The 20,520-nt window shown below is 42.8% G+C and overlaps 1 protein-coding gene across 2 annotated transcripts; it reads left to right on the plus strand.

Annotated features, from left to right (window-relative positions):
• Positions 1 to 7,982: 7,982 nt before the first annotated feature.
• On the plus strand, positions 7,983 to 17,430 carry LOC149468326 (uncharacterized). Of its 2 annotated transcripts, none has more exons than XR_016311737.1 (2): positions 7,983 to 15,147; positions 17,158 to 17,430. XR_016311737.1 is itself a non-coding variant. In XM_089670282.1 (2 exons), exon 2 carries the CDS (start codon positions 8,631 to 8,633, stop codon positions 14,772 to 14,774), a length of 6,144 nt encoding a protein of 2,047 aa, XP_089526408.1. In that variant the 5' UTR covers positions 7,983 to 8,169; positions 8,262 to 8,630; the 3' UTR covers positions 14,775 to 15,326. The 2 variants fall into 2 exon arrangements, 1 of the variants encoding a protein (XP_089526408.1); XM_089670282.1 differs by lacking the exon at positions 17,158 to 17,430 and having other exon boundaries at positions 7,983 to 8,169; positions 8,262 to 15,326.
• Positions 17,431 to 20,520: the final 3,090 nt, after the last annotated feature.

A 20,520-nucleotide genomic window follows, 5' to 3' on the forward strand; every position in this document is an offset into this window, starting at 1 on the left:
AATGAATTGTCTTGGGCCACACATGAAATACACTAACAATAAGGACAGCTTATGAGCAGAAAAAAGTCAGGCAGATCACAAGTTAACAATCACTGATATAAATAATGTACCTGAGTAATAAAACTTTTTTTTGTAAGATTTTTTATTATAAAAGTAATAGAGGGCAACATAAAACTAGTGGGATATTTGACACTGTTTTTGGTAAACAATCAATATCTCGTTCCATGGATAGAGTAGCAATTCTGAATGAGTTCTTAAGGTGCTCATCAGATATTTTGGTTCTAATTTTTCCCTTCATGTGCTTCATCCTGGAAAATAGATGCTCACAAATATAGGTTGAAAACTGATGACATGATTAAGGCGTAAATGTGAAGAGTGGGAGATTTTTCTTTGGGAAGAAAAAAAGTTACATAAGTCAAGAAAAGAGACACTCAAAGCCCACCCCCCACCCCCCACCCCCAAAACAAAAACCTAAATTTTTAAATAAGTTTACGATTATGTGTTGGGCCACATTCATAGCCATTTTGGGCCACCTGTGATCTGTGGGCCACAGGTTGGACACTCCTATTCTAAAAACAGAGACCCTGGAGAATAAAATGGTCGTTATTGCAATTTTTTAATGGCTCGTATTATTTGTGCAGCCTTTTCTCAAATGCAAGTCTTCAAGAAAAAAATGCACTTACATGAATTTCAGTGCACACAAACACAATATAATACCTATTTTTTTATTTGGTAAAATATAAAGGTGATGTTGCGCTCAGTAGATACCAAACATGTTTGGATATAAAATTGCACATGCCTGTGACATGGCATCAAGCTACAATACCTACAATTGTCTATAGGGAACATTTTAAAAGCCTTTAAAGGTTACCAGTGTAGAGACAAACGTGAGCACTGGTGCTAGAATGATTGCTCTCAATCTGACGTTCATGGTGATACCCCACACGTGTGGTGCAATCAATGTTTACATATGCATACCGGACCCAGACCTACGTGTGCATTTGCACGTGAGCACGGGTAATGAGGGCTTTTATATGTTTTTATTATTTTCATTTATTTAATTTTTTTTCCATTTAACATTTTTGCTATATCAAGGAGTGAACAAGCTCCTTGTAATAGCTTTGGGCAGTGGCAAGTACTATTTATGGGGAGATTAGGGTCTATAAGACCTCTGATCCTTCCTCTGCCCTTCAAGGCAGATAATCAAGCACAGATCTGTTCAATCAGAACTCAAACTGGAAGTGACAAAATCCTCACTGCTTTCTACTTCATTTGTCACAGAGATGGGGTAACAGATGTTCCTCCATAACCTCTGTGGGCAGTTGACTTGAATGCTTGCAGCAGTCCCAGGCTCCCCCGTGAAACGGGAGAGCTTGGGAATCATGGCAGCGGTCTTCCCCAAGCAAACTGCCACCTCTTAGAGCTGGGTCGCATCATTTGCGGTACAGGAATGCTCACAAGGTCGATTGTTTTCCTGCACAAAAATGTGCTTCCTTCTGCAGACGTGTGCAGCTGCCATTTGTTAAATTAGTTCTTAATGTCCTCCCCCCCCCCCCCCCAACACATATGGCAAATGCACTTGCATCCGCCAACACACAACCATCTCAGCATTGCCATATAGTATGGTGCAGCTTGATTTAAAAAAACACGCTTACAGTAATTTTTGCATGTTTCTGTATGTTTGCTAGCCCATTGAAATTAACCTCTTCAATACCGGGCACTTTTACCCCCTTCCTGCCCAGGCCATTTTTCAGGTTTCAGCACTCTCACACTTTGAATGACAATTGTGCGGTCATACAACATTGTACCCAAACTAAAATTTTATCATTTTCTTCACACAACTAGAGCTTTCTTTTGGTGGTATTTAATCACCACTGGGTTTTTTATTTTTTGCTAAATTAACAAAAAAAGACCGAAAATTTTGAAAAAAAACAAGTTTTCCTTTGTTTCTGTTATAAAAGTTTGCAAATAAATAATTCATAAATTTAGGCCAAAATGTATTCTGCTACATGTCTTTGGTGAAAATAACCCAAATTAGGATGTATTTTTTAGTTTGTAGGAAAGTTATAGAGTTCACAAACAAAAATCGGATATATCTGAATATTGATCAGTCCTGAAGTACTGACAGCCAATCTAATTTCTTGAGGTCCAATAATGTCAGAATAGTACAGATATCCCCCAAATTACCCCTTTTTGCAAAGTAGACAGTCCGACGTACTTCATAGGAGGCATGGCGAGTTTTTTGAAGTTCTATTTTTTTTGTCATAATTTTTCGGAAAATTAAAAAATTAAAATAATTATTGTCACTATTTTTTTTACATACTGTCACCAGTGCAGCACAGTGTCATCATATAACTGGCATGGCGGTGATCAGAGACACTGACTAGTGACAGTGTGAAAAAAAAATATTTTTTTTTTCTTTTTTTATTATTTTTAATTTTTTATTATATTTTTTCTTTTTTTTAAGATTTTTTTTCATATTTCACTATGACCAAAGTAGTACAATGTTACCATAGTAACACTCTGGGGAAGTGATCAACATTTTTTTCTTTTTTTTTTACACAATTAGCTTATAGCAAAGAATTACTTTGCTATATGCAAGCATTTACCTGAATGACATCGATTCATTCAGGGGGTTTTTGTGCTTAGCTGTGATTTGGCCATGGATAATCACATGACACAGCTAGGCTGTGATTGGCCTAGCTTGTGCATGTGATCGCTGTCACCATTCACAGCTAGACTTACTAGTATACAATGGATGGCATGAATGAAGCCATCCATTGTATACAACTGTCATGTGACCTGCTGTGATTGGTCACATGGTACCGGCAACGGGGCCGGTACTCAGATCTGTCATTGGTCGTGTCCGAGGTACACGGCCGGTGACAGATCATGCCGCTGCGCGGCTCTGCAGGCGCGAAACTGCCCATGGCCGAAAGGACGCCATATGGCGTCCACCCGGAAAGGTGAGGGTTGTTGCCACCTGCCATTCGGCCATGGGCTGGGAGGGAAATGGTTAATAGGCTGCCCTAAATGCAAAATTCAGGAAGGAGCAAAAGACATGTACGCTCGGACGCACTTATATGGTGTGAAGTGGCCCTTAAAGCAGAAGTCCTTATACTTAACTTGTCTGTGACATCCAAAGTCTGTGAGGGTCTCTTGCTATCATTTTCTTCATTAGCCAGCACGGGATGATGCAATTCACACACACACACACGAGCTGAGCTGCACTTACACAGCTCAGTTTAAATGCCACAGAATGCTGCAGGCAGGCAGGTAGGTGAAACCTTGCATGTCTTTTCTGCAGTAAATAGCCTCTCTGCTCACAAGTTTTAAGAAAATGCATTCTGTTTCTGCTTTCAAAACGTTCCTTCCAACTCCAAAGTTATTGATTAGTGAGAAAAATGGAGGAAATTTTGTGTGGAGGTAAGTCTAACTAGCACCATCAGGCTACACCATCCTCTAGTTCCTGACAGCTCCATGTCAGCACAGGTGGGTAAGGGCCCCACCCCCCATTCTTCCAGGACCTCAAGTCCTCTTTCACACGGGCGTTACGTATGTCCGTTATTCATCTGTCTATTTACAGATGAAAAACGGACCCCCATATATTTCTATGGATGTGCGGATGTAAACGGATGAACATCTTTTTACATCCATTAATATCTGCATCTGTTAACATCCATTTTTTTAATGGAAGAAAACCCTATTTTTCTTCCACAAAAAAAACAGGAACGGACGATAAACGGATGTCAACGAACCAAAAATGGATGAAAACAGACATCAACGGATAAAAAACGGATGTAAACGGATCAAAACAGATGAAAATGGATATGAACCAATGTAAATGGAAGAAAAACGGATGAAAACGGACAATGGATAAAAAAATGGACGTAAACGGATAAAAATGGATGTAAACCAATGTAAATGGAAGAAAAACGGATGAAAAATGGATGTAAAAACGGATGTAAACTCATCCTTTTTTTTTTTTTAAAAACTTGACTGAACGGAACAAAAAAAATGGACCGCCTGTGTGAAAGGACCCTTACTCATCAATTTGAGCCCACCTGCAGCCTTGGCGTTCCTCTTTTTTCCTCCCATGTGCAGGACCCTAAGTGTGCTCCTCTATCTGGCTAGTCTAAAGGGCTGGCTGTTCGCATGGTGCGTGGGTTTCAGCTGGGCACGGTACCTGGTGTACCGGCTAAATGACCCATAATCCAGGGAGCCCTGCTGCTGGTCCTCAGGGCAGCTTTTATCATGGCTAATAGCTTTGTCTGGGGTCCGCTGGGTCCATGTGAAGTGGGCAGTGGTGTTGGCAGAGTCTCCCTTAGGCACACACACCCACGCAGTGCCAGTTTTTACAGTCGGATGGCGAGGTTGGCATTGCTGGGTCTTGTTGTGCCTTTCTCCCTGCAGCTGCTGTGCATACCCTGAGCTCCTCCAGAGGTAGTACTCTGCATAACAGGTGTACAAAATAATACTTTGTCTGTTCACACATGGCATTAACCTGTTGGTGGCTTCTCATGTTTGCTTTACTGTTGTGCCATTATACCAACCACCTCAAAAGACCAACATTCCCAGAGAAGGTAAAGGATTATTGACTTTTATATTTGTGCTCCCCAGTTTCTCAAAAGAAAAAAAAAAAAAAAAGACAGCAGGTGATGTCAACAATTCCCTTGGATGTTTGTGTACATTACAGAATATTATTGTAATTCTGTTGCAGATTCCTACCTTTTTGTTGCTCTTCTTAACAAAACATTTTCATTAACTCCTGCTCTCTGGTAAGGCAAGGTTTGGTCCATTAATCACCTGTTGAAATCTGGCTGTGGTTGGAATCTACAGCATCAGACCTCCATCTAGCAGTTAACCCTTTAGGGTTTGTTACTAAGCAAGCTATTTTCTACTTCATTACATTAGTAGAGGGGGGATGCTTGTTAAGTGGCAGGCAAAACCCTGTGAAAGGATTATGTAGTCTGGCAATGAGCAGTTTTAGAGCTTTCCTAAGCAAAACAACTCTCTTTAGACTTTTCAAAAAGTAGACGCAGATTGATATGACTGTATGATGAACATGAATGCAGGTGTTTCACGCACCCTGTGAAGGGGTTATACAGGTGAAACTCAAAATATTAGAATATCATGCAAAAGTTAATTTATTTCAGTAATGCAACTTAAAAGGTGAAACTAATATATAAGATAGACTCATTACATGCAAAGCAAGATAGTTCAAGCCGTGATTTGTCATAATTGTGATGATTATGGCTTACAGCTCATGAAAACCTCAAATCCACAATCTCAGAAAATTAGAATATTGTGAAAAGTGCAATTATCTAGGCTCAAAGTGTCCCACTCTAATCAGCTAATTAAGTCATAACACATGCAAAGGGTTCCTGAGCCTTTAAATGGTCTCTCAGTTTGGTTCAGTAGGAATCACAATCATGGGAAAGACTGCTGACCTGACAGTTGTGCAGAAAACCATCATTGACACCCTCCATAAGGAGGGAAAGCCTCAAAAGGTAATTGCAAAAGAAGTTGGATGTTCCCAAAGTGCTGTATCAAAGCACATTAATAGAAAGTTATGTGGAAGGGAAAAGTGTGGAAGAAAAAGGTGCACAAGCAGCAGGGATGACCGCAGCGTGGAGAGGATTGTCAGGAAAAGGCCATTCAAAAGTGTTGGGGACTTTCACAAGGAGTGGACTGAGGCTGGAGTCAGTGCATCAAGAGCCACCACACACAGAAGGATCCTGAACATGGGCTTCAAATGTCGTATTCCTCTTGTCAAGCCGCTCCTGAACAACAAACGTCAGAAGTGTCTTACCTGGGCTAAAGAAAAACAGACCTGGTCTGTTGCTCAGTGGTCCAAAGTCCTCTTTTCTGATGAGAGCAACTTTTGCATCTCATTTGGAAACCAAGGACCCAGAATATGGAGGAAGAATGGAGAGGCACACACTGCAAGATGTTTGAAGTCCAGTGTGAAGTTTCCACAGTCCGTGTTGATTTGGGGAGCCATGTCATCTGCTGGTGTTGGTCCACTGTGCTTCATTAAGTCCAGGGTCAACGCAGCCGTCTACCAGGAAATTTTGGAACACTTCATGCTTCCTTCCGCAGACGAGCTTTATGGGGATGCTGACTTCATTTTCCAGCAGGACTTGGCACCTGCCCACACTGCCAAAAGCACCAAAACCTGGTTCCATGACCGTGGGATTACTGTGCTTGATTGGCCAGCAAACTCGCCTGACCTGAACCCCATAGAGAATCTATGGGGCATTGCCAAGAGAAAGATGAGAACCATGAGATCGAACAATGGAGAAGAGCTGAAGGGCGCTATTGAAGCATCCTGGTCTTCCATAACACCTCAGCAGTGCCACAGGCTGATAGCTTCCATGCCACGCCGCATTGAGGCAGTAATTTGCTGTAAAAGGGGCCCAAACCAAGTACTGAGTACATATGCATGCTTATACTTTTCAGAGGTCCAATATTGTTCTATGTACAATCCTTGTTTTATTGATTGCATGTAATATTCTAATTTTCTAAGATTGTGGATTTGGGGTTTTCATGAGCTGTAAGCCATAATCATCACAATTATGACAAATCACGGCTTGAACTATCTTGCTTTGCATGTAATGAGTCTCTCTCATATATTATTTTCACCTTTTAAGCTGCATTACTTAAATAAATGAACTTTTGCACGATATTCAAATTTTTCGAGTTTCACCTGTATGTTCTAGCAATGAGCAGTCTCATAGCCTTCCCAGGCAAAACAGCCTCTTCAGACTCTCCAGAGGGGAAGAGACAGATATACATGATGGTATGAATCTTGCTTTGTTCAAGCAACCAGAAATGAGGATGATGACACCTAACATGTTGTCACATGCATCAAACAAGTGTCCAGTACACTCAAAAGGAGTTGTTTCCACTCACTCTGTGAAAGGGTTATATGTTCTGGCAATTAGAAGTCTCATAGCCACGCCAGGCCTGGCTCACAGCCTCTTCAGACTGTATGCGGACAGGCATGACTGTATGTATCCTGCAGGCTTAAGAAACCAGGGATATAGATGATGATACTCTCCTCCATGGGAGCACCCTGGGCCCCGGCATTCGCATGTTTACATCTAGGTTTGTGGGAAGAGGAGCTAGTATATCCCTCCACTCCCTATAAACAATATGCAATAACCTGGTTGCGATACATTGATGATGTCCTAATGGTTTGGGATGGAGGTATGGATGAGCTTAAAAGCTTTATGGAATTTTTGAACAAGAATGATAGAAATATCAAACTCACTTACACAGCGGATAGAGAGGTGATAACTTTTTTGGATTTGTCAATCTCTGTCCACGAAAATGAACTGTTCACTAAAACATTTAGAAAGGAAACAGCGGCCAATACACTTCTACATGCTAATAGCTATCACCCAAGGAGTTTAAAACAGGGAATTCCTATTGGTCAGTTCCAGAGAATAAAAAGAAACTGTACAGAAGAATTAGAATATAGACATGAATCTATCCAGCTCTATAAGAGGTTCAGAGAGAGGGGCTATTCACATAGAACCCTAAGAAGAGCAAAAAGAAGAGCCCTCGGTAAAACAAGAGAGGAACTAATTAATAAATCAAAACCAAAGGCAGCTGTGAATACTGAAAACCAACCGGTAAGATTCATAACTAAATTTGGACAACAATGGGGTGAAGTCAAGAAGGCCCTGGACTCCCATTGGCATTTACTAACTCAAAATCCGCAGATAGCGAGAGTGGTAGGAGAGAGCCCCCATATGGTGGCAAAACGAACTCGGAATCTAAATGATATACTAGTACAATCAGAATTTCAGAGGGCACCACAAAGAAACTGGCTAACTAGGAGGACTGGCGTATATGGTATGTTCCCATGCGGTCATTGTCAGATCTGTCCATTTGTACATAAGTCCAATCAGTTCTTCAACAATGATAACTCTAGGATATTCCAAATACGAAGCTTCATTAACTGTTCTTGTGCTGCCTTGTATTACACAAGGCATTCTTTAGCATTCAGCAGTGTCTGTCCCTTTAAGGCTAGGGACGTCCTGTTTGCTAACTTGGGAGGAAGTGACCTCATCTCTTCAGACTGAAGAAATTCTACAATGCAAGTACATGTGGGATGCTGTTCCCTCTTCATATATGGGCTTGATTAGACCCCCAAAGTCTGTAAGTACCCCTCCTATATACTGAGGAATGTTATGCACATAGCTAGGAAGTTAGATATGTACTTATGTTTGTTTATTCTGTTTGTATTTCAGTTTTACCGCATTTATTCACATTCATCCGCACATTCATTCATTCTCATTATGATCACATGTTATCAGTAAAAGATCATCGGTTATCAATCATCGACTCTTTACTGTGTGGACATCAAAGGTTATACTGCCTGTAATCCTCTGTAACCCTTTCATAACTGCAGAGAAGGCAGGACAGTAAAAAGACTTACACGGTTACTTCAGAGCACATTGTGTGAAAAATCTACAGCAGGCCCCACAACACAGAGGAGACTCTTAACTGTTGGTGCAGCAGCACGTGTGTGTGAAATCCCCACAGCACAGCCAGTCTAGGCATAGCAAAGTGAAACTAACTCAGCTTCGTGTACACGCTGTGTACTCCACTCAAGCACAATGCAGCACACAGACACAGAGAAAGATATGAAAGATATCACTAAATTAACCCTTCCTAAAATCTCATGCAAACAGGAAGAAAATATGCACAGTACGCTGGAAACTAGGTCACAATGCAGCACGCCGAGAACTTATAACAAATCGGATCTGTCGTCATCCAAAGCAGAAACCGCCAGATCTAAGCGTTCAAGTTCCAGGCATTCAAACGTCACAGACCTATCGTCAGTCAGTGCTGGGGCAGCCAGGAGTAAGCATACAAGTTCCAGACATTCTAGTGTCACAAACTTGTCTTCAGTCAGCGCTATCGCCGCCAGGGCACAAGCCAAGGCCGAGGCCGCATGCGCCATGGCCTCCTATGCCATACAGGAAGCAGAGCTTATGAAAGAGCAAGGCTACCTAGATGAAGAGCAGAAGAAGAGACAAGCCGAAGGGGAAGCTGAAATAAAAAGGAGAGAAGCAGAAACGCTTAGGAGAAAGGCAGAAGTACAAGCCTCTTTACACATACTTCAGCAACAGAAAATAGCTGCAGCAGCCATAGCTGAAGCCGAAGTTCTCGCGAGAGCTGCAGATATTCAGTTTGTAGAGAGCGATGTACTGGAAACCCTGATAACACCTCTCAGTACATTCCAACGCACCCGTGAGTACGTGCAATCACAAGCAACCCTGTACCCTGATAAACAGCCTAGTGATGCAACGAAACCATCAAGGACCCAGTTGGGAGCAGACAGCTTTGATGTTACGCATCACTATAAGACTGAACCTGAACCGCCACGTGATAAGTCAACCAATCACGGGCTCAGATACCAAACCGCCAACACGCTAAGAAACCAAGTAGATGGCGATATAACCTCTCCTCGTGCAAAACCAGATCTAGACTACAATAGAGGAGAGCAACCATCTGACCAAAATAGACTTAGTCAAATACCTCAACGAACCCATCAGTCACTATCAGCCAGCAGTCCCGTGTTTGTACCCAGAACAAACGCAGCTGACACAGCAAAGGTTACAGACATGTCGAAATACCTGATGCGCCGTGAGATGGTGAGCACTGGTCTCTTGAAGTTTGACGATCGTCCTGAAAACTACTGGGCCTGGAGGTCATCCTTCCTAAGCAGCACCCAAAACTTAGAGCTGACAGACAGAGAGAAGCTCGACCTACTTGCCAAATACCTAGGACCAGAGTCCTCAGAGCAGGCCAAAAGAATCAGGTCAGTGCATGTCCATGATGCAACAGCAGGACTTGCGATGGTCTGGCGGAGAATGGAAGACTGCTATGGGTCACCCGAAGTAATAGAAGAAGCACTTTTAAAGAAAATTGAAACTTGCCCGAAAATGACAAACAAAGACAATCAGAAGCTGAGAGAGCTCGGAGACCTACTCCTAGAGATAGAAGCAGCAAAGACTAGTGGAACTCTGCCAGGTCTCTTATACTTAGACACAGCACGTGGAGTAGAGCCCATAATCGAGAAGCTCCCTTTCAACCTGCAAGAAAGGTGGGTCTCTCAAGCATCCAGATACAAGAAAGACTATCGAGTTGCATTTCCACCGTTTGTCTTCCTCGCTGAATTCGTTGTAGACCAAGCTAAGACACGCAATGACCCAAGCTTCGCCTTCCTGAACAAGAGAGTTGCAAGCTCCCCAAGGACAGAGAAGCAGCCGCCAGTACACTACAAAGAACGCAGAGCAACAGTGTCTGTGCGGAAAACAGAAGTCCCGCCTGAGGCTGCAGCCAATCAGGAAGACAACACAAGCAAGGAAGTTGAGGATCCAGACAAACAGTGCCCAATACACAACAAGCCTCATCCACTAAGAAAATGTCGCAGTTTCAGAAGTAAGACATTAGAGGAGCGCAAGGCTTACCTTAAAGACAATCACATTTGTTTCAGATGCTGCGCCTCAATGCAACATCTTGCAAAAGACTGTAAGAGAGAAATACGGTGCACAGAATGCAACAATGACCGACATCTGTCAGCACTGCACCCAGGACCACCACCATGGAGATCAGAAGTTCCAGCAACTCAAGAAGATCATGGTGGGGAGCAAAAAGAAAGTGCAACACCAGCGATAACTTCAAAGTGCACTGAGATCTGTACAGAACCAGGACTCTTTAGATCATGCTCCAAGATATGCTTAGTCAAAGTGTATCCCAACGATCTCAGAGAAAAGGCAGTGAAGATGTATACAGTCCTAGACGAACAAAGCAACAGGTCTCTAGCAAAGACAGAGTTCTTCGACCTCTTCGGTGACAAAGGAAGTCCAACTCCATACACCTTGAAGACATGTTCTGGAGTTATAGAGACATCAGGGAGAAGAGCAAACAACTACACCATCGAGTCATTAGATGGAAAGACGCAGCTGACTCTTCCTACCCTCATAGAATGTGACATGATACCAGATGACAGGTCAGAGATTCCCACACCTGAAGTGGCACGTCACTACCCTCATCTCATGCGAATAGCAGACAAAATCCCAGCACTCAACCCAGATGCTGCAATCGTCCTTCTACTAGGAAGAGACATACTGAGAGTGCACAAGGTCAGAGAACAATACAATGGGCCGCACAATGCACCATTTTCTCAACGTCTTGATCTTGGATGGGTTATCGTTGGAAATGTATGTCTGGACGGACTTCACAAACCCGCAAAGGTGAATGTCTACAGAACAAATCTGCTGCAGAACGGTCGCACATCATGTCTTTGCCCATGTAATAACAGCATTCAGATTAAAGAGAAACTATCTAACCCAACACATCCCCAGAACATCCAGAGGTTCCTGGAAGATACAGCCTCAGCTGAAGATTCAGATCAGCTAGGCCACAAAGTGTTTGAGAGAACTCAAGATGATGACAAACTAGCACCATCTGTTGAAGATAACCTCTTCCTTGAGATCATGGACAGAGAAGTCTTCAAAGACAAAGCAGGCAGTTGGGTAGCCCCACTACCATTCCGTACACCACGGCATCGTCTTCCCAACAACAGAGTGCAAGCAGAGAAACGCCTTGCGCTATTGCAGCGCACTCTTGAAAGAAAGCCAGACATGAAAGAACACTTCCAAGAATTCATGCGGAAAATCTTTGACAAAGATCAAGCTGAAAAAGCACCAGCACTGCATGAAAAACAAGAACGCTGGTACTTGCCAATATTCGGAGTGTACCATCCTCAAAAACCAGGTCAGATACGTGTAGTATTTGATTCCAGTGCAAAGCATGAAGGTATTTCCCTTAATGATGTACTTCTCAGCGGACCAGACCTGAACAACACACTTCTTGGAGTCCTTATCAGATTCCGAAGAGAACTTGTTGCAGTAACAGCAGATGTACAGCAGATGTTCTACTGTTTCCTTGTCCGTGAAGACCACAGAGACTACCTGAGGTTCCTATGGTATGAAGACAACGACCTCAACAAAGGTATCATAGAGTATAGGATGAAAGTACATGTGTTTGGGAACAGTCCCTCACCAGCTGTCGCTATCTACAACTTGAGACGAGCAGCGCAGCAAGGTGACAGACACAACCCTGAAGCCAAACAATTTGTTATGAAAAACTTTTATGTAGATGATGGACTTGCTTCCTTCTCCAGTAGTGGAGAAGCCATTGACATTTTGAAAAGCACTAGAGACTTGCTAGCAGAATCTAACATAAGACTGCACAAAGTGGCTTCCAACAACAGCAAAGTCATGGAAGCATTCCCAGCAGAAGACCGTGCAAAAGACCTCAAAGACCTAGATCTAGGTACAGATTCACCACCCCTTCAAAGAAGCTTAGGGCTTAGTTGGGACTTGAAGACTGACAGCTTCACCTTCCGAGTATCCAGGGAAGAGAAGCCTTTCACAAAGCAAGGTGTCTTGTCTACGGTCAACAGTCTTTACGATCCCTTGGGGTTCGTAGCACCCATCACCATGCAAGGCAAAGCTCTTTTGAGAGAGATTACAACTGAGCTAGAACAAAGTGATTGGGACACACCTCTACCTGAAAAGAAAGAAATGCAGTGGAAGTTGTGGAAAGACTCTTTGCTGGAGCTTGAGCGATTTAGCATCCAAAGACCATACGTCTCTGTTTCTTTGTCTGTTACAAAACGAAGAGAGATACACGTGTTTTCAGATGCATCCACTGTGGCTATAGCAGCTGTAGCCTACCTTAGAGTTATAGACACTCAGGGACAAAGCCATGCAGGATTCATCTTGGGAAAGTCCAAACTGGCTCCAAGACCTGCTCACACGGTCCCACGCTTAGAACTTTGTGCTGCTGTCCTAGCTGTGGAGATAGCAGACTTACTCATTGCAGAACTGGACATCGAGATCCATGCAGTGAACTTCTACACAGACAGCAAGATTGTTTTAGGTTATATCCACAACGCTTCAAGAAGATTCTACACATACGTGTCAAACAGAGTAACACGTATCAGAAAGTGTACAAGTCCAGAACAGTGGCATCACATCAGTACAGACAAGAACCCTGCTGACCATGGGACTAGACTGGTACCAGCTGCTGTCCTCAAACAGACTAACTGGTTCACAGGTCCATCCTTCTTGACTGGACCAGAAACTGAAGAGACTGATCAGAAAGGAACTTTTCAGCTTGTAGAACCAGACCAAGACAAAGAGGTAAGACCTCTAGTTGCAGTTTACAAGACTCTAACCACCAGAGAAGGTCTTGGCTCATGTAGGTTCGAAAGGTTTTCCAGCTGGAAGTCACTCATCCGTGCCATAGGGAAACTCATCTGCTTGGCCAGATCCTTCAGCAAAACAGCCAGTGTTGACCAGGGTAACAATGACAATCTTGAGCAAGCCAATGTCACCATTATCAGATGCGTTCAGCAGGAAGCCTTCAAGGAAGAAATTCAAGGTCTTCTCAAGAAAGAAGAACTTTCTAAACACAGCCCGCTCAAAAAGTTGAACCCTGTCCTTGATGAAGATGGAGTGATGAGACTTGGAGGTCGTCTACCCGCAGCTGATATGACTATTCTAGAAAAACATCCTATTGTCATACCCAAGAATCATCATGTTGCCGTTCTTCTGACAAGACACCACCATGAGCAAGTTGCACATCAAGGTCGCCACCTCACAGAAGGAGCAGTCCGCTCAGCTGGATTGTGGATCCTAGGAGGTAAAAGACTAGTCTCCAGTGTGATTAACAAATGTGTAACTTGCAAGAAAATCAGAGGAAAACTTGAAGTCCAGAAGATGTCAGACTTACCTCCAGACAGGCTGGCTTCAGGTCCTCCATTCACAAATGTAGGCCTAGACGTTTTTGGTCCTTGGAACATTTCTTCTCGCAAGACCAGAGGAGGCAGTGCAGAGAGCAAACGCTGGGCTGTTCTTTTCTCGTGTATGAGTACCAGAGCAGTTCACATTGAGGTAATTGAGTCTCTATCTACCTCAAGCTTCATCAATGCCTTGAGAAGATTTTTCTCCATTCGAGGACCAGCAAAACAGATTCGTTCTGATTGTGGCACAAACTTTATTGGAGCCTGCAAGGAATTGAAGATCGTTGCAACAGACTCAGAGACAAGTAACTATCTTCAAAACCAAAGATGCACTTGGATCTTCAATCCTCCTCATGCCTCACATATGGGAGGAGCTTGGGAGAGGATGATTGGAGTAGCTCGCCGCATTCTAGATGCAATGCTTCTAAAGATTGGATCTACTCGTCTCACACACGAAGTCCTAACCACGCTGATGGCTGAAGTCATGGCTATCATGAACGCCAGACCTTTGGTCCCAGTGTCTACTGACCCAGAGATGCCAACCGTCTTGACACCGGCAACGTTGCTGACCCAGAAGATGGAGATGGTGACAGCTCCCAACGGGGACTTTGATCTTAAAGACTTGTACACCAAGCAATGGAAACAAGTTCAAAGCCTTGCCGATATCTTCTGGAAGAGATGGAGGCAGGAGTACCTGACGACCCTTCAACCACGCAACAAATGGCAAGACGACAAGCCCAACTTACAAGTTGGAGATGTTGTTCTACTAAAAGACTCTCAGGCCCACAGGAACGAGTGGCCAATTGGACTCATTGTGGGGACTGATGCTAGTAGTGATAGCAGAGTCAGGAAAGTAGAGGTCAGAGTAGTAAAACAGGGCACCCCTAAGGTGTACCTTAGACCCATCACGGAAGTCGTTTTACTCCTTCCAAGAGTTTAATAGTGGCATATCATTATTATGCCAGGTGGGGAGTGTGCTGCCTTGTATTACACAAGGCATTCTTTAGCATTCAGCAGTGTCTGTCCCTTTAAGGCTAGGGACGTCCTGTTTGCTAACTTGGGAGGAAGTGACCTCATCTCTTCAGACTGAAGAAATTCTACAATGCAATATTATTATTATTATTACTACGAGTTTATATAGCGCCAAAGGGTTTGCTCAGCGCTGTACAATAGGGGGGGACAATACATGGCACAGTACAACAAAGACAGACAGCGTACGAGGGGTAAGAGGGCCCTACTCTTACGAGCTTACAATCTAGGAGTGGGATGCTGTTCCCTCTTCATATATGGGCTTGATTAGACCCCCAAAGTCTGTAAGTACCCCTCCTATATACTGAGGAATGTTATGCACATAGCTAGGAAGTTAGATATGTACTTATGTTTGTTTATTCTGTTTGTATTTCAGTTTTACCGCATTTATTCACATTCATCCGCACATTCATTCATTCTCATTATGATCACATGTTATCAGTAAAAGATCATCGGTTATCAATCATTGACTCTTTACTGTGTGGACATCAAAGGTTATACTGCCTGTAATCCTCTGTAACCCTTTCATAACTGCAGAGAAGGCAGGACAGTTCTAGTAGTAAAATGATATACATGATAGAATGTCCATGTAAAAAGATATATATAGGTAAAACAAAAAGAAGCCTTAGGACTAGGATCGGTGAACATCTGAGAGACATTAGAAATGAAAATAGGAATGTAAGAAAGGGAGAAAAAGAGAACCCACTGGCGCAACACTTTAAAGAAGTACATGGGGGAAAAACAGATGGTCTAAAAGTAAAAGGGATCTTTCTGCTGAATATTTCGGCTCGTCGGGGTGACTTTGACAAAGTCCTCCTACAAAAAGAAAAATTCTGGATCTATACCCTAGGGGCACTTGTCCCATTTGGACTAAATACAGAACTCAACTTTGGGGTGTTTTTCTAAATGATTTCCCTTGAACTATTTATATACCCTGAGTTATAATCTACATTGCGATATCATATATATGAATTAAATATGGGCTTCTGTGGACAAAATATGAATCTAACTATGCAATCTTCTCTACTCCTATTGGGTGGTGAGCATATACAATAATAGGACTGATTTTGAAATTCCGGTAACTGGACCTGGTTTTGATGTTTTCCTATGTGAACATGAAATATGCTAATAATAATCTCCTCTTTATTATCCTCTTGGAAGATGACCTGATCTATAATAATTAGGCTCCTCTTCTACATCCAGCAATCATTTTAAAATTCAAGATATGTGTTTTAATTCACTTTGGATATTCCTAATGTAGTGATATTCTTTCAACACAAGATGGCGAGGTGGAGACTTTTTGGTATGCAATTAGTGCACCATATAAGGCAAAGGATTGAAGTCCCCTCCCAGTTCTGACGAAGTCTGCGGTGATTGGCGGACGAAACGCGTCAACGTATTGACGTCACTACGCTCGGCGTCTTCACTGGGTGCGGTGCCCACGAGGCGGGAAGGAACGGCGGTGTCACAGCTCCCTGTTAGGTAGGCCCTAGACCCTCTGAGAACTACCAGTGGGCTAATATCACAGCGTTTCGCAAACGGCAATCCCTCAGGGAAACATACCTTCCACCGGTGGCAAGTTATTTAAAGCTTACGGCTGTTGAGATTTACAGAGCCTACATGGTGTTAATAGGGCATGTTTCATGGGCCTAATTTACCCTGTATACTCGGGGAATTTTTTGGAAATCCTCTTTGGAGGAGAATCTACATATATACATATATATACGCTATCCTACTCAGGTATTTTTTGCTGTGACATAGCCACATCCTTATAAAACCGCAAATAACCTTCTCTAATTGAGCAATTTTTGGAAACCCTTTATTGGGTATATTAAACTCAGGTATCTACGGCCTGCTATATGCTACATACACATTATATGTGTTTGAAATCCACGCATCGTGTATACCTGGTTCCTCACCCCCATATGCATCTTTGAAGAAGCATCAAGGACCTGATCTTATTTCAAGTCGACAGGAGTCTTCTTGATCCTTATTGATGGTAATATATCCACATTTTGTGTGTGTTTTGTTTTCGGGGTCACCTGATGCCCATGATCTATACATTTATTATCTTTTTCTATATACATCCTCAGAATCATTTGGTACTGTGGACCTTGTTTCATTTGGGGTGGCTATCCAGGAAGTCCCTACACTTGAGAAGCGGGTATGATAGTCTCACTATTGAGAAGGTAACAGCAGTATCCATTGACTATTGTGGAGGGAGGCCTGGTGAATTTTGGATGTGATTTGGTTTCCATATTTCTATACATATACTATGTATTTTTGTGTTCCAGCTTTTACATTCCAGGAGGTCCCTGACATATATTGGGAACACACCCACTGAATACATGGTTCACTCAAATATAAAGCGGGAAACCTACGGAAACCCAGGATAACTATTTCATCATTATACAACTCTGCCTTATATGGTGCTCTGGTGGCTAAGATGACCCTAAATTGAAGACGCTAAGTGTTTTTTAACATGATTTTATTTTTTCATTTGTACACCGTGCTCATGTTTAACCTCCCTATGATCTATGTGATCAAATAAAGTATTGTTAAAATTCTTTTTTGAATTCATATTACTCCACGTGGATCATCTAGAAACCTTCTTTTTCAGATAGGGGTGTCCTTGTCACACTATCATATTGCTTAGTAGAGATGATGATACCTAACAGGATGTCACATTCAATAAACACATTGTCGATACATTTTAAAGGAGTGGTTTCCACTTACCCTTTGAAAGGGTTATCTGCTTTGGCAATGAGAAGCGGTCTAGCCTTCCCAGGTGAAGCAGCCCTCTTGAGTTTCCAAAGAGGATGATGCAGTTGGACATGACTGCATGAATACTGCTTTGTTCAAGCAATCGAGGATAAAGATGATGACACCAAACAGGTTGGCACATGATGCTAATACACTCTAAAGGAGTGTTTCCACTCACACTATGAAGGGGTTATCTATTGTATCAATGAGAAGTCTTCTGGCCTTCCTGGCAAACAATCCTCTTTAGACTCTTCCAAAAGAGTCAAATGAGCATGATTGTATGAGCCCTGCTGGTTCAAGCAGCCAGGGATAAAGAAATTGACACCTAACAAGTTATCACATTCACGGACCATGTGGTCAATACATTATAAAGGAGTTGCTTCAAGTCAGGCATATCAGCCCTTGCCAGATGCATTCAAAAGAACATGTGGATTAACATGACTGTATAATTCCTGCTTTGTTCAAGTAGACGGTGATTAGGATTATGGTGACCAAGTTGTCACAATTAATTAACCTCCCTGGCGGTATGATTATTTCAGATTTTTGGTGCTGAAAGCGGTACCATTTTTTTGCATGGAAATATGTATTTTTTTTATTGTAGGCTGTAATTTTTAGGAAAAACTCACTGAAATCTGTCCGAACAAGAGTCTAGTAAACATCCCGGGTATGATAAAATTTGAAACACAAAATCATAAATTATAATTTAATAAATAATCATAAAAATAATAAAAAATTTAATTCAATAATATAATCAAACCAAAAACACTTAAATGTGAAATAGAGCGCCAAGTTCGCACATTGCTGAGCTCAGTCGCAAAATCGTTTTCAGTTTCTGATGACGAATTTCCCCCACGAATCATTATCACTCAATTCTGTAAGTGGTTCTGATTTACTATCGCTGTTCTCTAGCTGATCTAAACCGCTTTTGACCTAAAGGGACACTTTTTGGACGCCATGGACATTTCTCAGTTTCCAGGCAGAAAGAACAGACAAAATGCAGGCAGGGCACAGGACAAAGCACTAGGGACAATATGTATGTGAAATAGGTTGAAACAGCAATGTAAAATGAAAAAAAAAAAAAAAATGACATTTTTTTAAATTTTTAAATTTCCCGCCGCCGGCGGCGCCCGTACGTCCCGACGTCACAGGGACAGGACACAGAAGCCGGATGCCGGCATCGGCCGGAGGAGATGGCCGGGGACGCTGCAGGGGACACATCGCGGGAGCGCAGGGTAAGGTAAGTGAAGAACACATGCCGGAGCAGCGCCACATGGTATTCCCGAGTGTAGCTCGGGGTTACCGCTTTTGGTACTGAAATGTTACCCCGAGCTACACTCGGGAATAGGGAGGTTAAGAATGTGGTCAAGACACTCTAAAGGAATTGCTGAATTCACCTTCTGCAAGGGCAATTTATTCTGGCAATGTGGTCTCAGAGCCTTCTCAAGCCAATCAATCCTCTTCAGTCCTTTCTGCACAAGAAGATGAGGGTGACTTTTGTCCAGGTTTTTGACTCTTCCTTTTGTAAGGTTGATGAAATGATTAAATAGAAGCAAAGCTGTGGAAGTATTTCAAATGCCTCCAGAGGACGGCTTGACAATTCCCTTGTGACTGAATCAAGTGCTCGTTCTAAAAGATTGGAGCATGTTGTCACAGCAGGATGTCAAGGGGTTTGAATCACCCGTTTGGTTAGTGTGTCCTTTTTGGGATTAGCCAGATACATGACTTTACCGATAGAAGATGCTGTGGCCTTCAAGGACGTACTCAATCACTGCATTGTTCTTGATCTGAGAAGATGAAGCCTAAATTAACAGTGGTCAATTTGGCTTCCTGTCGTAAAACGAACATCTGTTGAGTTAAAGGAAACTGAAGTTCAAGACTCAGTTTCCACGCTCACTCCAGAGAGGGTAGCTTCTGCATTTCTGGCTGGGAGTCAAAGAAAAAACCAACACATAATCCAAGAAGTCAGCGAACAGTTTTAGGTCAGGATGCTTGCAGGTTTTTGGGGGGAATTGTGCTATCCATAGTCTTATGGACACTTGGTGGCTCCTCTTTGGACATAGCTACAGCTTTGGTGATGGACACATGGTCACCCAAGGCATGCATTTCAGGAAATATTTGGGAGATCTTTCATCCTTCATGCCTCAGATTGGGCTGCATAAATTGCCTCGCTCCAGCAGGTCAGGTAGGCTCAGCTGAACTCTCACCCCCTTTCAAGTCGGGTTTCTGGGCTGGTAGCAATTAGAAGGCCTAGGTCAGAAGATATGGATTACATCCTGCATGAAAGTGGGCCTAAACTTGTGATTGGAGAAGCAGAGTCTTCAGCAATGTCATTCCCATCTGATGATCTAGTGACTGGTGATGCAGTAAGACTTAATTCAGGAGCAATGGGCTCAGGACCAATGGCCTTTTTCAAGAGTCCAAGATCGTGTCTAACATCCTGAAGTTAAGAATGGAATTTCAGGCTCTCCGATTCTTCAGTCACCTCATCCAGTGTGGCCCTGTCCTGGTGAAGCTAGCAGAACGAATGTGGCCTACATCCGGAAAGAAGAGGGCACTCAGTTTTTCCCTCCAGAATGAAGTTTTTCCAATTCTAGAGTTGGCCCAAGTCAATATCCTGCAGCTACTTGTGGCCTATGTGCCTGGTTGGAAGAATCTTTAGGCAAACAATTTATCCAGGTCAACCCTGAACGACAATGAATGGTCCAGACTGCCGTAAGTCTTATGAGAACAAATGGGCTTGGTAATCTCTTTCAGAGGTAAACCTGTTCACATCCCCAGTCAAAACCAAGTTGCTGAAGTAACATTCCAGGGTCCAGCATCTGCTCACAATCTAGTTGGAGGTGCTGACCGCAGAGTGGATCTTCAGGATAGCTTATACTTTTCTGCTTCTCCCT

This window comes from Staurois parvus, unplaced genomic scaffold, assembly GCF_062004578.1.
Source record: "Staurois parvus isolate SC_StPar_1 unplaced genomic scaffold, SC_StPar_1.0 ptg000089l, whole genome shotgun sequence".
NCBI classification, from domain to species: domain Eukaryota; kingdom Metazoa; phylum Chordata; class Amphibia; order Anura; family Ranidae; genus Staurois; species Staurois parvus.